This window comes from Callospermophilus lateralis, chromosome 8 (assembly GCF_048772815.1).
Source record: "Callospermophilus lateralis isolate mCalLat2 chromosome 8, mCalLat2.hap1, whole genome shotgun sequence".
In the NCBI taxonomy this organism is placed as follows: domain Eukaryota; kingdom Metazoa; phylum Chordata; class Mammalia; order Rodentia; family Sciuridae; genus Callospermophilus; species Callospermophilus lateralis.
This window is the reverse complement of record NC_135312.1, coordinates 135,220,189-135,238,063: the sequence shown is the minus strand read 5'-3', so window position 1 is coordinate 135,238,063 and position 17,875 is coordinate 135,220,189. Positions and strand designations below refer to the sequence as shown.

Sequence of the window (17,875 nt, the reverse complement as noted above, 5' to 3'; positions counted from 1 at the left end):
AGAAAAAAACACCCCTGTCACTCATAATTCAGGAAAAATGTCTCACTACATCAAAAAACTTCCAAGGAGGGCCCCTGCTGGGTTTTGAGTTTGTTATTTTCTACAGTTGAAAATGATTCTTTTTTTTTTTTTTTTTTTTTTGTGGAAAGCTGGCAAAACCATTAGTCTCTCAGTTTTTAATCATTGCATAGTCAGGATAGAAATGTCTCAATTTACAGTGGAGCTGGTGCAGAAATTCAGCAGGATGAGGAGGAACATTGAGCTCTCATTGAATTAGACCAGAGACTATTCCAATAAGTCATCCCCTCACGACTCTTTCTTTCTTGTATCATCAAGATTTTAGAAAGTAGGAAACTTACACTGCATAGAAAGGATGCTCAGTGCACAGTGCCATGGTCTGAGTTTGGTTTTCTAGTTGAGGTTTCATGGGGGTCTGTGGGATGCACTCCAGTGTGCCCTCGCCTCAGGGAGCCCAGGATGAACACTTGGCACAGCGTCTGCAGAGCAATGGTCACTCAACAGGAGCAGCCATGACAATTCAATGCTGCTTTTGAGATTGAATGTCACCTCGGTTCAGAGATAATGTGAAAGAACCGCAACTGTTAGCATAGTAAACCAAATGGGGCATGTGCATCTTGACATAGGATTGCAAGGGGACGTGTTTCCTGAAAATGCTGGTGTTTGTCATATTTACTTGAGAAGGTAGCAGTAAAAAAATTCATGTGGCCCACAAGAGTTTGTGGGGCTTAGAACAAACTGATAGAAATATTAAAAAAAAAAAATTAATGCACAAACATCTTGAATTGACACTATTCAGTTCTGGAATACAAAACATTTAAGATAGACTTTTATAAATTGCCCATCCCAATGTACATTTTATAGACAGTCCCTAAAAATCATAAGCAATGCTGATAAAAGAGGGCTCTCAAGGCAGTGAATGATTTCTGTGGGTAACAGAAGCTGGCTGATTCCGGAAGGTGGAACTGTTGCTACCTGGCCCTTGCAGCTGGCTAAGGGGCAGTGTGCAGGACCTGCCTCTGTGGCACTTCCTTCCTTGCTTTGCTCATACTAAAATTAACCTCAAGTGACAGTTGTTCTCATAGGATACTTGCATAGTATTTGTATTACCCTTATGTAAATGTAGCAAAGCTGAATTAACCTTGCTCCTGGCGTTTGAGGAAGGTGTAAGAACCCTATTTCTGCTTGCGGAGACACCTTCATCCTCCTGTGCTTCTGGGTTACGCCTCTTCCTGTGATATCCTGTGTTTCCCTACACAGACAGCTTTGGTTTCAAGGGGTCTGCATCCCTTAGGATGCAAGCAGTGACCACTGTGATTGGGATACCTTTGGGGAATTTCTCCAGTCTAGCAATGTATAGCAATACATTCCAATTGTATCTTGATGTGCTGTGGTAGGTTATTAAAATAATAATCTTAACACGCATAAGAACACTATTTGATGTTTTTCTTCATTTCAAACTTCAGTTGTAATACAAATATTAACATTTTCACAGATTGCTAGTGTAGTATTTATATTGTACTTTCAACATTTTTAATAAATCTGGATGAAATATTAGAATAAGACTTTTGAAAATCGCAAGTTGAATGCTTTTTTCATTTGTTAAAATAGCTCAATAGTAGAATAAATAGGTTTGTGAACATTATGATCCCAGGAAATAGCGCAGAACTACTGTGTGATATTTTAAGGAAGACTGATGATTCATGACCTTTTATTTTTTCATAAAATGAGGAAGCAGGAGGGAAATTTTCAAATCACCCTGCTACCTCTTGTGTGTAAAAATAATCACAGTTTTGGTTTTAAAGATATCAAAGAGATATGTGCTATAATTTAATATTTGTAGTAAATTCTATGATTTGTCATGTCTTATATCACACCAGATCACAGTGTCCTCACAGTGTCAGAATCACATCTACACAGACGAGTCCTGGGTGTGTGGGGACAAGGGGACCCACAGTGACATTCCTGCTCTTGCTTTGTAGGCAGCATCCTTAACCGTGGACTCCTGTTCCGAGAACCAAGAACCTGGTTACTGCACCGTCAGTAATGTGGCCGTGTCAGATGACTGGTAAGCAAAGTGATTAGTCTGAACTTTATTTTTACATGACGTTTCAAATTTACACATTTAAAAATCATTATGAAATTTAAATATTACATAAAAGCTTAAGATAATTTACTCCCCTCATAGAGATTCTCATTCTATGAAATAAAACATTGATGATTAATGACATTTTGTGTTGCAGTTTTTTTTTTTAAAGGCATTCTAAGAGATGAGGATAAAACCAAAGAAAGGAGAGTTTAGTGCAGTCAATGTTCTTTGAAAAGTTTACGAAGGAGTTGCAGGTTACTTGAGTCCTGGGGAGGAGAAGGATGGGGAGCCTAACTCCTCATCATTCTCCAAACGTGCCATGATGGCTAACATGTGCTTTGACAGCCTCTAACCAGAAACACAAGAGCAGCCTAACAAAAGCACCCTCCAGTTTATTAAGAACAGAGAAAAGCACACACCTTGAGCTGCACTAGTCCACTCGCTGGCAGACCATCTCTAGAGAGAAGGGGAGCTGATGCCAGCGGGGGAGTGGCCCGGCTTTCACGCGGTCTGTCTGCACAGCTGCTTCTTGCTGACTCAGCATTGTCGCACCGTCAAATTAGACTGATTTAAAATACGATTTTCACAACTTCTATTATTTTTTAGATCTTGAAAACCAAACAACCCTGCAAGTATCTTTTTGGGGGGCACCCGTGCCAACCTGCAGTGTTTTCCATTGATGTTTATACCACACCATAACATGTGCAAGAAAAAGTTGGATTTACTTTTATTCCCCCAAAACAAGCATTTTTCAGAAATGTTAGTCCTCATATCCTTATCTTCCCTTTCTTATTCAGGACTCTCGATGTTCAGCCAAACCGGGTCACAGTTGGAGGTATCAGATCGCTGGAGCCGATCCTGCAGCGGAGAGGGCACGTGGAAAGCCATGACTTCGTGGGCTGTATCATGGAGTTCGCGGTCAACGGAAGGCCTCTGGAGCCCAGCCAAGCCTTGGCAGCCCAGGGCATTCTGGATCAGTATGGATTCTTTCTTGTAATTTTGGAGAAAAATGCAGAAGTATATGCTAATTGGACATCCAAAGATGAAATTATCGTGCCCAATTCCCTAAAAATACCACATTTTAAATTGTAAATGTCTATTTATAGCTGATAACTTTTATTTGGCATAAAGTGTGATACCTAATTAGGCAATTTTAATTTTCTGGAGTCTAAGAAAAATATCTATGTGTGCATGCATGTGTACATGTGTTCACCCTTCCTTACAGAGCTGGGAAGATCAAATGCACTTAGGAGATGGAGGAACCCAGCACGTTGTCATATGTACATGTTAGCTATTGTGTTCACAGATCACTTTGTTTGAAATTAGTTTTACTAATAGACATGTATGTGTTCTCAAAACCTTGACACAGTTTGAACAGCTAATTTCTTTCTTTTTATTTATTTATTTTGGTAATGGGGGTTGAACCCAGGGGCACTTTGCCACTGAGCCACATCCCCAGCCCCTGACAAATTTCTCTAGGTTGCTTAGAGTCTTGCTAAATTGCTGAAGCTGGCCTCGAACTTTTGGTCCTCCGGCTTCAGCCTCTTTAGTTGTTGGGATTATAGGAGTGCTTGGTTTAACAGCTAATACCTTAATTAATTATAAACTCTAAGATTTTTTAAAGATTTTATTATATATTAGGTTCTCAGCAATGTCTTAGGACCTGCAAAAATCACATTTTATTTTAAAAATTGTTCTTGCTTCCTTTGAAAATTTGAAAAATTCGGGAAAAAATATAAAAAAGAAAATAAAAATAACCTATAACCTATCCACCCAGGAACAAATACCCTTAGGTTATTATCATGTTCTTGCCTGCCTAGTATCCCATAATATGAATGTGCTCTATTTTAACTACTGTTGTACACCATAATTGTTTTCAGTTTTATCAACATATTAATAGCCCTGTGATCAACATATTTTCACAAAAATCTTTGCTGACATTATTTTCCTTGGATAAGATCTCTAGAAATAAAATTGTAAAGACAAAGCTGTGAATAATTCCAATGTTTCCAACTTAAGGATTGTATGCAATTTGGCATTTTTCTTTTTCCTATATTTTTATTGTTCTGCTCAAAGGAGCATCATCTCATTGTTATTATTGATAGAACAGTACAGACAGGGCTGAGACTTCACACCACTGGTGATGTGGTTCCATGTACTTCCTTCTGAATCATTCTCCAAGTTCACACAAACACATTTGTAAATATGAATTTTTTTATCTTGAATATATGCTTTGAAGTCAAACCTGCTCGGCCACAGCTTCCAAGCCTTTCTTGGACTCCTCTCTCCCTACTCTCAGCCCTCCATTAGCCACAATGACATTCTTGGAACAAATCAGTTCCTGTTGCCACTCTGCTCTCAACGCTGCAGTGGCTCCCGTCTCCTGGGTAACAGTGGAGAGTCCGCACCTGGGTTAGGCACCCTTCCTGACCTGGCCTTTCTTCCTTCCCAAGCACACCACCTCCGCTTGTGCACCTGCTGCAGCCGACTCTCCCCTTGGCCTTCCTCAGAGGTGTGGGTCCACCTTCACGTCAGGGTGCGCCCCTGGCCGACCCCTCTGCTGCAGTGATCTTATCCCACTTGCTGCCTGCCTTTGCCCAGCTTTCCATAAAGACGAATCCTTCCCTCCCCGTCCAGTTCAGAGGTCCAGGAACCCACACTTCTCGTACACTTCCTCTGAGTTATTCCACAAAACTTCCCTCCAACAAGCGACGTGTTTAATTAATGTTTTTTATGTTGTCTGTCTCTCCCAAAGGAAAAGGTGATACTTCATGAATGCCTGGATTTATTTTCATCACTTACCTCTGTGCTTAGACCCAAACCTGGCATATAAGTAGGCATTCCATAAACCTTAGTTGCATGGGTAGCTTGGTGAGGAATGTGGCATCCAATCTAGATGTGGCACCTGTAACCTGTTAGCCCGAGGTTCCATGTGTTCAACATGTCTTACTTGAATAAGCACTGACTTAAAGAATGCATGGTCCCCCCCTTCTGTTGTTGCATAAGGTATTATTTTTATTTAATCTTCTCTTTTACTACCAGGTGGATGTTGTGTTACATGACATCTTCTAATTTGATTCGTTGATTCAAATGTCTTATAACCTGAGCTTCGAATGATTGCTTGAAATCATACAGGTGGATAAAAGCTTATGTCTGTGTTTAGCAGACTTCCTCCCATCCTGTTTGTGCTTTATGGCTCTCTGTTGTGACTTTATTTTAGATGCCCTCGACTCGAAGGGGCTTGTACTCGCAACCCCTGCCAACATGGAGGCACCTGTACCGACTACTGGTCCTGGCAGCAGTGTCATTGCAAAGAGGGGCTGACGGGGAAATACTGTGACAAATGTACGTAAATGGCTCCGCTTCTCCTGGAAATTAAATAATCACGACAAGTATAAAGACATGCGCGTAAAATATACATTTAAATTTTAAATTATCTCTTCATTCTAAGTAGTCAAAATATTAAATGTGTAATAATTGGTAAAATACAATGATATTCTTCTTTATTTTATTTTCTAAAAAATAACTAATTTATTTATTTTAATCAGGTATGTATGACAGCAGAATGCATTTCGATTCTTTGTACACAGTTGCAACACAACTTTTCATTTCTCTGGTTGTACACGATGTAGCGTCACGCCACATGTGCAGTTGTACAAGTACCTAGGGTAATGACGTCCATCTCATTCCACCATCTTTCCTGCCCTCATGCCCCCTTCCCACCCCTTCCCCACCATTGCCCAATCAAGTTCCTCCATTTTTCCTATGACCCGCAACATTATGGATTAGCATCCATTTATCAGATAGAACATTCGGCCTTTGGTTTTTTGGGGATTGGCTTACTTCACTTAGCATGATATTCTCCAGCTCCATCCATTTACCTACAAATACCATAATTTTATTATTTTTTAATGCTGAGTAATATTCCATTGTGTATATATATCACAGTTTCTTTATCCATTCATCTATTGAAGGGCATCTAGGTTGGTCCCACAGTTTATCTATTGTGAATTGAGATGCTATAAACATTGATGTGACTGCAAGATAATGATATTCTTAATTTAGTTTTTTTTAAGCTGAGAAGAGTGACATCCTTTCAAGGAGTTACTTACTAATTAAATCTTTAGCTTTCATTTTATAAGTATATTTTATTGATTTATTTTTGTGCTATCTAAAAGAATGCTAGGCAACTTGAAAGGTCAGGTGCTATAGTCAAGATGTAATTTAATATCATCCACCATTAGGGAATATTTCTTTGGTTAATTTTTTGTGCTTAGTAGAAAAATATACATAGTAAATCACTGCAAATACTGCTAAAAACATAATACAATAGCAGCATAATATATTACAATGAAGGTGAGATTTTCAATGTGCAATCAGTTGGAATTGGTTCTGAATATTTCTTTCTAAATCCTTCATTAGTTACTTGTCTTTTACTCCCTGGTTTATTTTTAATAAGACATGAATGATAATCAAACCATCATTAGACAATGATATAATTTCAAGCTGTATATTCCACTAACTACCTCTAATGGGACCTCTTTCATAAGAATAACTTTATTTTCAAATAACTTACTATTTAATTCAACTATAGGAATCTGATTACTTTTTCAGGACTCATTTGACTTTATTATAATATGAGAATGTATAAAAATACATGATAAAATTTAAGATATATCTAAAAGATCTTAGTAGCAGAAAGAATAATTGTATACAATTATTTCAGATCTATTAAAAGCATAGAAAAACTATGCTGTCACATGATATTTCTTAAAATAAGTGAGCATCTAGGAAGTAGAAACTAATAAATCTGGAGTATGAGATGAGCCATTGGCTTGAGAAATGCCTGAGACTCATTGTGTTAAATTGATGTAGGATTCACGTTCCATAAATCCCACCTTTTTAAAGCACACCATCCAGTGCTGAGTTACCCTCGATTCCATTTCCTTTCTTTTCTTCAGTTTTGTCATTGGTTTAAACTTTCGTGCTTCTGGACTGTGAACATTTTAGCACATTATTATAAATTTTAATTATGCATAATGATTACACATGATGATAAATTAAACTATCCACAATCACTGAAAATAAAATGTTTCAATTGTTAGTATTTGAGTGTATACCTCTTTAACCAAATTTCCAAAGATCAGCCAAAGATCAGAAGTCATTTTAACTAGTAAACATATTCATTTACGAATTTTGGAATTACAGTGAAATTGATTACAAACAAAATTTTCAAGTGCAAAATTCCAACAGGTGGCTAAGTCTCGGAATATTCATGATTTGTATCATGAGGCAAGAATTTTGGTGAATATTTCCCAAGTGATTAATCACTGTCGTAAAGTGTTTTACATTTCATGGTTCTGAAATGGATTTCAGCATCTGAAATATATTTATGTAATAATTCACAAATGGAAATCGCCTTTTTCCACAGTAGGATTAGAGCCATCATTTTCCCAAACTTAATATCTTCCTTGTCCTTTTTAATATGACTTGGGTCACTATAGAAAATGCTCTAAGTAACGGGGCCCTTCACTCACTTCTCCTTCCCCCCCTGGCTTCCAGCTGTCACTCCTGACACCGCCTTGTCACTGGAAGGCAAGGGACGCCTGGACTACCACGTGAGCCAGAACGAGAAGCGGGAGTACTTGTTAAGAGAGAGTATCCGTGGTGCCGCTCTGGAGCCTTTCGGGGTGAGCAGTCTGGAAGTCAAGTTCAGGACGAGAAGTGAGAATGGCATTTTAATCCACGTCCAGGAAAGCAGCAACTACACCACCGTGAAGGTGAGACAGCGCGGGGGCTTCCTCAGGAGACCACCTGTGCCAGGGATTCATCACCCTCCCTCTGTGTCTGTCCTCTCCTTTGCAAGCCAGCAGAGTTCTGACCAACGCTGGGCACCCGTCCAGTGCCATCTAGCTTCACTATTCCCCAGGCCCTGGCCAGGGGAACAAAGGTCCGAATCGGCTGGTTTCTAAACCCTCTGTCTTGGTCTAGAGGACACCGCTGCCAAAATCTGCTGCAATGTATTTTGTCTGGTAAAAAAAAAAAAAAAAAAAATGTATTGCTTTCCTCCTACTTTTAAGCAAAGCAAAACAAAAAGATAATGACTTTGAAATGGAAAAATGATATTCTCCAAGAATTATTTTGAATACTGATAGGTATATGTCATTGGGTAAGATTAGACTGCAGATGCACATTTGGAAAAGATCCATCTTTATTTGAGGGTTTATATTCAACTGCTGTCCAGGTAATCGCTGTGAGATAAAGTACATTTTGGATTTCACCAGATCTCTCCAAATAGTTTTTGAATAATCTTTAAAAATTATACTTCATGAGAAAAATGGATTTATTTTTCATTAGCCTTTTACACATTTTTTTCTTATCTATAAATAAGATGCTAACCTGGGGAATAACTTTATGACATGGGTGTTCCCACCAGCTTGGAGCTTCTGAAGTCCTGAAATGATTATTTTGCTTTCTTTCCCACAAATAAGTCGTCACCATGTGGATCATCAGTTTTTCAGTTTATTTTTTCATAACTGCTTTCCATTAATATAATTTTATATATTGCAATTATACTGATAATTTTTATGTAAATTCTAGTAAATTCTCAAGAAAAAGAAGACTACACTTGCTGAATTCTTTTCACCTACAGATCAATATTTTGACATCTACTAAAAAATTCCTAAATAAAAAAGCAAAATACATAGGAAATTATTAAGAATTATTTGATTTAACTTACATATAATACTAAAAATAGATGTACTTTTCTAAATTTTGGACTTTTTAGTCTGAAAATTTTCATCTAAGCCGACCTTGATGGTTAGGTTGCACGTGCATATCTTCAGTAAGTAGTACAAAAACAAATCTTTTATTGAATTCTCAAATTACAGCCCCTTAATCGTTGCCAACCAGGGTAATTTTGCTTCCCTGGGGACATTTTGCATTGTCTGCAGCACTGCTGACTGTCACGGTTGGGGGTGGAAGTTCCTGGCATCTACTGGGTAGAGATTCTGAATGCTGCCAAACACACTGTAATACACAGCACCCTGGGACAAAGACCCCTCAGGTCAAAGGCATCAGCCCTGCCCAGTTGGGACACTCTGCCCTAATTCCATGCAGGACAACATCCTTAGGTTAAAACGTCACCCTCATTGTTGAAACAAAGGTCCCAGTCCCGGAATTAATAAAAAAAAAAATTACAGAGAGCAGCTACAAGTCATTGGTCGATGCTACAATTGGGTGTTCATAATTTTCACTGGAAAGTGTGTTAGAAGCCAAGAAAGTAAAGGAGTAGGGGAAGAAGTAGACCTCCATCATCTAAGAGAAGCATCTTGTTGTGAGAGGCTTTGACATTGAAGTCCCTGTGCATACTTAGGCAGCTTCCAAGTCCTCGTGCCATGTAAATGACATATCTCTTCCAGCCAAGGAGTTCAATCAAGTTGCAGTGTGCTTGGAGGAATCGGAGACAGAATTTTTCTTCCTTAAGCTGAATGTCAGGATCCGTTTGTGTTATTGTAATTTCTTGCATATGCAAGAGGACCACAGCTTCTCAAGATGTTGCTACATTGATAGCACATACTTAGAGATTTTCTTTTCTTAAAGCAAAAGTAAGGGCTAATGAATAGTCAATGACTAATTCAAGCCCAAATATGCATTTTTGGTGTGAAAATTTTGAAAATCAACTTTCCAGAGTTTAAGGGGCTCAGCATATAACGTGAATATACAAGGTGGCATGGAGGCCAGAAATAAGGAGAATTAAATGGACTGTTAGAAAGTGGCTATTTTGACAAGTAAATTATTCAGATGGCAGGAATATGAATGAACTGCTTATGAGGGCTGGGAAACTAGTTGGAATGAGTGTGACTTATCAGCTAGCTTATCAGAGTCAGCGTATCCCAGCTTGTTTCTTTCTTTATTTTAACTCACTTTCTGACCAGTGCTTTTGCTTTCTTGCTTTCCACATTCTGAATCAGTCTCCCCCACCCCCCGCACACATGCAGAGGTGAAAATGAGAGAGAATGTTGCCTAGACAGTGTTCTATGTGTTTAGAGGTGAGAGGCTGTCGGGAGAGGGCTATGTGAGGAGGGAGAGGAGTGCAGAAATGACAAGGTTTGTCCTGACAAATTAAAAAGAGGAAACTTCAGAGAGAAAGGCTGAAGGAGCGCTTATCGGGGTGCACCTTTGTTGACACTGTATTTAAAGCACATCACAGACCTCCCTCCCTTCACAGCGTTATCAGGTAGCTCCATATTTGGAGTTCTTTGTTATTGGTCTGGTGTTCAGTTTCATTTCTAGTTCAAATCTATTCTATTGTTTTGCCTGGTTTGTTGGTTTAAGTAAAGGTAGATAGGTTGTAGAGAATTAGAATAAGGGACTCAAACCTCTATATATTCAAAAAGTAATCAATAAATGAGAAAAACGTATGTAGATAAACAACCAAGAAATAACTTAGCATGCTGTTCTGAAAGTTCGGAAGGATCTAAGTGTTAGGTGGAGTCTCATTAGAGAGAAGGAAAACATCAAGTGTGTGTCAGTCAGTTTGCATGGCTGCGACAAAAATGTCTAACGAGAACAACTCAGAGGAGGAAAGGTTTGTTTGGCCCAGGGTTGCAGAGTCTCAATCCATCCTGGCAGACTCCATTGCTCTGGGCTTGAGATGAAACCAACAACATGGCGGAAGGGCATGGTGGAGGAAAGCTGTCTTCTTATGGTAGCCAGGTGGCAGACATAGTGAAAGGGGCCAGAGAGAAGATTAACCCTTCTAGGACCTGCTCCCAGTGACCCACCTCCTCCAGCCACTCCTACCTGCCCGCAGTTACTACCCAGTATCCATTAAAATTATTAATCCATCAAATGCATGAATCCACTGATGAGATCAGAGCTCTTCCTAACCTCCGAACATGGCTGCAGCCCCTGATGCATGAGCTTTTGGAGGGGACATTTCAGATCCAATCCATACATTAAGGACATTATAATGAGAACTTACACTCCTTTTCTGTGATGTGTTCCAAGTGCTCAGAATTCCACTGAATAAGAGGATGGCATGGCGAGATTAAGTAGGGGAGAAGCACAGAGCTGGAGGAGGCCCTCGCCCAGTCTCCTTTACGAAGGGCCTCTGACTGTTCCTGAACTGGCCTTTCTGTTTTCATCACATCGTGAATTGCTGCCCACTGATGAAATGCTATTGTCATTTAACTAGAATTTGTTATTTTCCATTCTGGGTTTGGTACTGAAATGTATTTTTATCTGGAAAGATTGCTTTAATAAAATATCACTCTACAAGTGATGTATGTAAATGTGGTACACATATTTTCCAAAGAGTACAAATGAACTGATTTTAGTTCTACCAGATGTGCTTGTTGCTTGTGGAAATAGTGTTTGATCTGAGCGACGAGCTGATCATCCTCTGTTCCCTTCCTGTGCCATGTGGCACCCCTCCACCCTCTGCCTAGCTGTCCTGAGGGACAGTGTTCCCTGAACCCAGTGTTCATCTTGCCTTGTAAAGTGTCTACACTACTGCTGGCCATGCAGTAGCTGGAAATTGGAGTGGAGCTTGCTGCTACCCAGGGCTCTGCCGGGTGAATCGAAGGAAACCCAATCCCCTTAGATAGATGGAAAAGACAGCCAAAGACAAGCCTTGCCCAGACACCTCGTTAGTAAGAATCCACCCTTTATTCATCACAGTTTTTCCTCTCAAGAAATGATATAAATAATAGGCATCATTTTTTTTTCCTAAAATTCCCATGTCATAGATGAGAGGTAAAACAATTTATTCTTGTCTTTAGTTTTCCAACTCTGCTTCCTTTATGAAAGAGCATTCATTTTTCATCTTGCAAGTGGCTTTAGCATTTTTGATCACCATGGGCCTTTGATTAAGTGTGTTATGTATTACCAATAGAACACACTTGCCACTGCCCTAGAAATAGAATCCCACAATGGTATAATTTGCATATCTTAAGATAGCTATTATCCCACATTATTATCTCAATTGTGTTCTGAAAAATAACTGTGCATCTTGAAAAATTAGCTTTAAATGTACGAATCTCTGCAGAACTACTGAAATTTCTAAATGTAAAATTATATGTTACCTAAAGTTATAGATACAATGTGTGTACATATCTTCCAATACTAAACCAGACTTCTCAGCTATTCCAGCTACTTTGGATTGATCAGTATTTTAAGGGTTGGTTCCATTCAAATATTTTTATTTGAGCATATCACATTTTAATTGCACATTATTTTTAATGTGTTTTCCAGATTAAGAATGGCAAAGTACATTTTACATCCGATGCAGGAATTGCTGGGAAAGTGGAGAGAAATATTCCTGAAGTATATGTTGCAGATGGCCACTGGCATACCTTCCTAATTGGAAAGAATGGAACTGCTACTGTATTATCCATTGACAGGATCTATAACCGAGATATCGTCCACCCTACTCAGGATTTTGGTGGTCTTGACGTGCTTACTATATCTCTTGGTGGAATTCCACCCAACCAGGCTCATCGAGATACTCAAGCAGGTAAATGCGTCTGTGGAATAGAGTCATAAAGGAAAGGAAGAGTTGTTTCTCAAAAAGTGGGTGGTTTTGTGGTGAAGCTGGAAAAACCTACTTATTTATTATGAATCTCAGATATACAAACCATTAAATCTACTTCACAAAACTAGTTGTATTTCTGACATTATCAATTATGAGTATTCCAAGACCATCTTAACTACCTATAGAAAGTTTACAATTCATAGTAAGCTCATGGGCTTGGATGCTTGTGAATTTATCAGGCATGTATGTAAATGTTCACACATGTATTCGTTCATAGCTATTCTCCCCATGGAACTCATGAAACAAGGGAGAAAAACATCCATAGAAATTCTAACACAAATATTACTTTAATCTATGAAAAATGATGTGAAGGGATGATGTAGAATTTTAGAGATTTGTGAAAGAAAAGGAGAAGAAAGTGAAACTTATGTGGCTAATGGACCTACGTCCTCATATCTGAATAATGAGTTCAGGTGTGAGTAAAAGATCAATTTATTTTGGAGAAAATTCTAGACCATGATGCAGTTTTTGTCTTACTTGAAGAACAATGGGAAGTTCTTAAACACAAAAATGTCAAGATTAGATATGCAGGTGTATTAAAGATCTTTCAGGCCACATGGAGAATGAATTGGAAGACATGAGTGGGCTTGTGGAAGTTATTTGGGAGGGTGTTGGCAGTGAACTGGGCAAGGTGTCTGAGCTCTGATTAATGTTATAACCAAAGGGTTAGAAAGAAGTTGATTGGCAAGACATATTCTAAAGTAATATCAACAAAGCTGTTGGTGATTTTGGTAAAGTTCAGGGAGGTTTCTAACTTTTCAACTCAAGGAACGGTGCTGTTGCCAAGAGAGGACCCTCAGTGTAGTGCAAAGACACACACCTCTGGAAACACCAAGATTTTGTTTTGACATAGTTTGGGCTTGAAGCACTTTTGAGAAAGAACTTTGGATGGATGGACTGGAACTCAGGGGCAGACTTAGGCTAGAAATATAGAATTAGGTGTTTTCAGTGTCCACTGGAAAACTGCAGTATTGGGCCTGGTTGTGATGGATAACATGAGGGTGTGGCTGGAAAAGAAAACCTGGGGCTTTTCTTAAAACTTTGAGTAACTGTGAGACTTAATGGTTGTTTAGAAGAGATTGGGTCAAAAAATAAAACTGTGTAATAAGAAGAAATCCAGTATTGTAGGAACCAAAGTAGGAGATGTCATAGAAGCTCTTAGAGAAAGTTTATTAGGGGTGGAAATGATGTTTGGGTGGAATGATGAGTCAAAAAAAGAGGCAAAGACAAAATGTGAGACAGAGTAATGGAGTGAAAACATAAAAGTTAAATTCCAGGTTCACAAGTTTTTCATCTGTACTTACAGCATTTTAGAATGTAGATTATGCTAGATCAGAACAGATTCCTATGCTTTACACAAGAACAATGAAGCTGCATTAGTGCACTGCAGTCTAATAAAACACACACACACACACACACACACACACACACACACACACACACATCATTATTACCCCTAAGGAGCCATTTTAGAAATTTTTTTCTAATTCTGTGGTCTCAACCTCATGAAATATTAAAGCCGCAGTCGAACTCTCCATCCATCCTCTGGAGACGCACAGAGCACTGTGAGAGCTAAGATTTTTCTTTTGCTCCCCAAGAAACTATGTTGGACTCCATGGGAGTACTGTTACCTCCATTGATACTGCCTAGTCTTGTGGTTAAAGCCTTTGGCCTATTTTTCTGCTCTCAAAAAATAAATTTGATTTCTATGTAACTCTTGGTATGTGGGCTGTAAAAACAGACAAGTAAATAATCAAATCGAAGAAAAGAGGGAGACAAAGAAAACCCAGTCCAGTCTTCCCTGAGTCTTACAACATGTAAGATCCAAGCAGCCAAGGTTCATTTTTGTGGGAATCTCACATCTTGCTGAGTTATGTCAGAAGATGCACAGATACCCAGCCTTTGAATTGATGGTGGCTCTGAGACTATGGTCCCCAGACTATCTTGAGGGGACTCCCTAGCGTTTGAGTCCTGAGCTTCTCTAACATACTTTCCTGGGCTTTCTAAACCCTGCAGGGTTCGATGGCTGCATCGCGTCCGTGCTGTACGGTGGCGAAAGTCTCCCTTTCAGCGGGAAGCACAGCTTGGCTTCCATCTCGAAAACGGACCCCTCCGTGAAGATTGGCTGTCGAGGCCCCAACATCTGTGCCAGCAACCCCTGCTGGGGCGATCTGCTGTGCATCAATCAGTGGTATGCCTACAAGTGTGTGCCCCCGGGCGACTGCGCCTCGCACCCCTGCCAGAACGGGGGCAGCTGCGAGCCGGGCCTGCACTCGGGCTTCACCTGCAGCTGCCCAGAGTCGCACACGGGAAGGACCTGCGAGACCGTGGTGGCCTGCCTGGGCATCCTCTGTCCTCAGGGGAAAGTGTGCAAAGCCGGGAGCCCCGGGGGCCACGTGTGCGTTCTGAGCCCGGGCCCTGAAGAGCTGTCCCTGCCGCTGTGGGCCGTGCCTGCCATCGTGGGCAGCTGCGCCACCGCCCTGGCCCTCCTGGTCCTGAGCCTCATCCTGTGCAACCAGTGCCGGGGCAGGAAGGGCAAAGCGCCGGCGGAGGAGAAGAAACCCAAGGAGAAGAAGAAGAAGAAGAAGGGAAGCGAGAACGTGGCTTTCGACGACCCGGACAACATCCCCCCCTACGCGGACGACATGGCCGTGAGGAAGCAGCCGGAGGGGAACCCCAAGCCCGACATCATCGAGCGGGAGAACCCCTACCTCATCTACGACGAGACGGACATCCCGCACGGCCCCGAGACCCTCCCCAGCGCGCCGCTGGCCTCGCCCGAGCAGGAGATCGAGCACTACGACATCGACAACGCCAGCAGCATCGCGCCCTCGGACGCCGACATCATCCAGCACTACAAGCAGTTCCGCAGCCACACGCCCAAGTTCTCCATCCAGAGGCACAGCCCGCTGGGCTTCGCCAGGCAGTCGCCCATGCCCCTGGGCGCCAGCAGCCTGACCTACCAGCCCGCCTACGGCCCGGGCTTGAGGACCAGCTCCCTCAGCCACTCGGCGTGCCCCACCCCCAACCCCCTGTCGCGACACAGCCCCGCCCCCTTCTCCAAGTCCTCCACTTTCTACCGCAACAGCCCGGCCCGGGAGCTGCACCTGCCCATCAGGGACGGGAACGCCCTGGAGATGCACGGGGAGGCCTGTCCCCCGGGCCTCTTCAACTACGCCACGCGGCTGGGGCGCAGGAGCAAGAGTCCGCAGGCCATGGCCGCGCAGGGCTCCAGACCCGGGAGCCGCCTGAAGCACCCCACCGGGCAGATGCCCCACGAGTCCTCTCCTCCCGTGGGGCTCTCCATTGAAGAGGTGGAGAGGCTCAACACCCCTCGCCCCCGCAACCCCAGCATCTGCAGCGCCGACCACGGGAGGTCTTCTTCCGACGACGACTGCAGGCGGCCCCTGTCCAGGACCAGGAACCCCGCGGACGGCATTCCAGCGCCAGAATCTTCCTCCGACAGCGACTCCCACGAGTCTTTCACGTGCTCAGAAATGGAATACGACAGGGAAAAGCCCATGGTGTACACTTCCAGGATGCCCAAGTTGTCCCAAGTCAACGAGTCGGATGCGGACGACGAGGACAACTACGGAGCCAGACTGAAGCCCAGGAGGTACCACGGCCGCAGGGCCGAGGGCGGGCCGGGCGGCCAGGTGGCCGCCCCCGGGGCAGCTGACAGCACTCTGCCCTTGAAGCTTGGCCAGCCAGCGGGGAATTTCAACTGGGACAACCTTTTGAACTGGGGGCCTGGCTTTGGCCATTATGTAGATGTTTTTAAAGATTTGGCGTCTCTCCCAGAAAAGGCAGCAGCAAATGAAGAAGGTAAAGGTGGGCCGACGAAGCCAGTCCCCAAAGAAGGGGAAGCAGAGCAGTACGTGTGACTGGGACGTTGACATGCTGGCGCGACGAAATGCGAGAGCGAGAAACACGCAAACCGCGACAAGGTGGCCAGCTAAGTCGGGCCACAGGTGAGAACTGGCCAGTGTGGACTGGTGGTCGAGGGAAACATTGAAAATAATAACCACAATGCTGCTGAAACAGCCTCAGAACAACTGTTTAATTTAAATACGCTTGGTTGGATTTGTTTTCCTGCATGCATTGTATTTTGTAGCTAGTTACGTGGCATGCGACATTTGAGAAGTTTTGCTTATTTACCAGTGTTTGGTTTGTGATTTTGACATGAATACGGTTACCATTGCAGCAAGAACTTGTGCTCTCATAGTGAGTATGTGTATTGTCTCCAGTGTATTATTATAATTATGTTTTACATTGCAAGGTCCCCGAGGTTGAACCAATCCTTGTGTACAGTGTAGTGAAGATCCTTCCCATCCTTGAAGGAAAGACCATGAACACTTTTCAGAATTATAGATTCCATATACGATGGTGCTCAGAAATGGCTATTTGCTTAAGTTTTACATGACAGTGGGTACTAAAATGAAGTCATTTTGTTCAGCACTTTAACTCTTTCTTACGAAATCATGTTAAAACTTCTGAATCATTTTGCAAACAGTTGTGGCCTCCTGACTTTCCTCAGGCTTTCCCTGAGGAACCAAACAGCCGCGTGTTGGGCCCCACATGCCCCTCCCCACTGCGCAGTGATGATCCAGAGAACTTCTAAGAGACTTTTAATAGCTATTTATTGAAAACAAAATGTTCTATGCTTTTAACATGTTAACAAATTGACCTAGGCAAAGCCTATGATTGGACTTCTGTTTTATCCATTCAACATTTTCCCAAGTACCCAGTTTTTATAATTTATATAAAATCAAATTGCAACATTTCTTACTTTGTGTCATTTTGTAGATCATTTTTTAATACTGTGTAAAAACTTTTTTTACACCTATGCTGTGTTTTTGATACTGATATTTTCCTATGCTGAATAGTTTTCTTACTTTCAGGGAAGGTAAGAAAATACCTTTTTTACATTTGTTACTTATGTAACGTTCATATTTTTCACATTTTGATATTTGTAACATACTGTATGCTTTCTACTTGTAAATGCCAACAATAGAATTAAAATATTTATTTAAAATACTTTGTATTCAGAGTGTAACATTAAAACTTTTATTTTTCTATAGGCTTTGGCTGCCCAGTTGAGAGTACACTCTATTTGTCAATTGAGCATAGCAAGTAGAAATATATATATATATATATATATATATATATAT

At 41.5% G+C, this 17,875-nt stretch overlaps 1 protein-coding gene across 1 annotated transcript in view; it reads left to right on the top strand.

Annotated features, from left to right (window-relative positions):
• Fat4 (FAT atypical cadherin 4) overlaps positions 1 to 17,572 on the top strand; it is a 152,936-nt gene extending 135,364 nt beyond the window's left edge. Inside the window, exons 12-17 of the mRNA XM_076864321.2 lie at positions 2,001 to 2,086; positions 2,905 to 3,084; positions 5,328 to 5,452; positions 7,670 to 7,887; positions 12,365 to 12,626; positions 14,721 to 17,572. Coding sequence (XP_076720436.2) covers positions 2,001 to 2,086; positions 2,905 to 3,084; positions 5,328 to 5,452; positions 7,670 to 7,887; positions 12,365 to 12,626; positions 14,721 to 16,588 — 2,739 coding nt within the window. The 3' untranslated portion in view covers positions 16,589 to 17,572. The remainder of the gene's footprint in view (positions 1 to 2,000; positions 2,087 to 2,904; positions 3,085 to 5,327; positions 5,453 to 7,669; positions 7,888 to 12,364; positions 12,627 to 14,720) is intronic.
• The last annotated feature ends 303 nt before the right edge of the window (positions 17,573 to 17,875 follow it).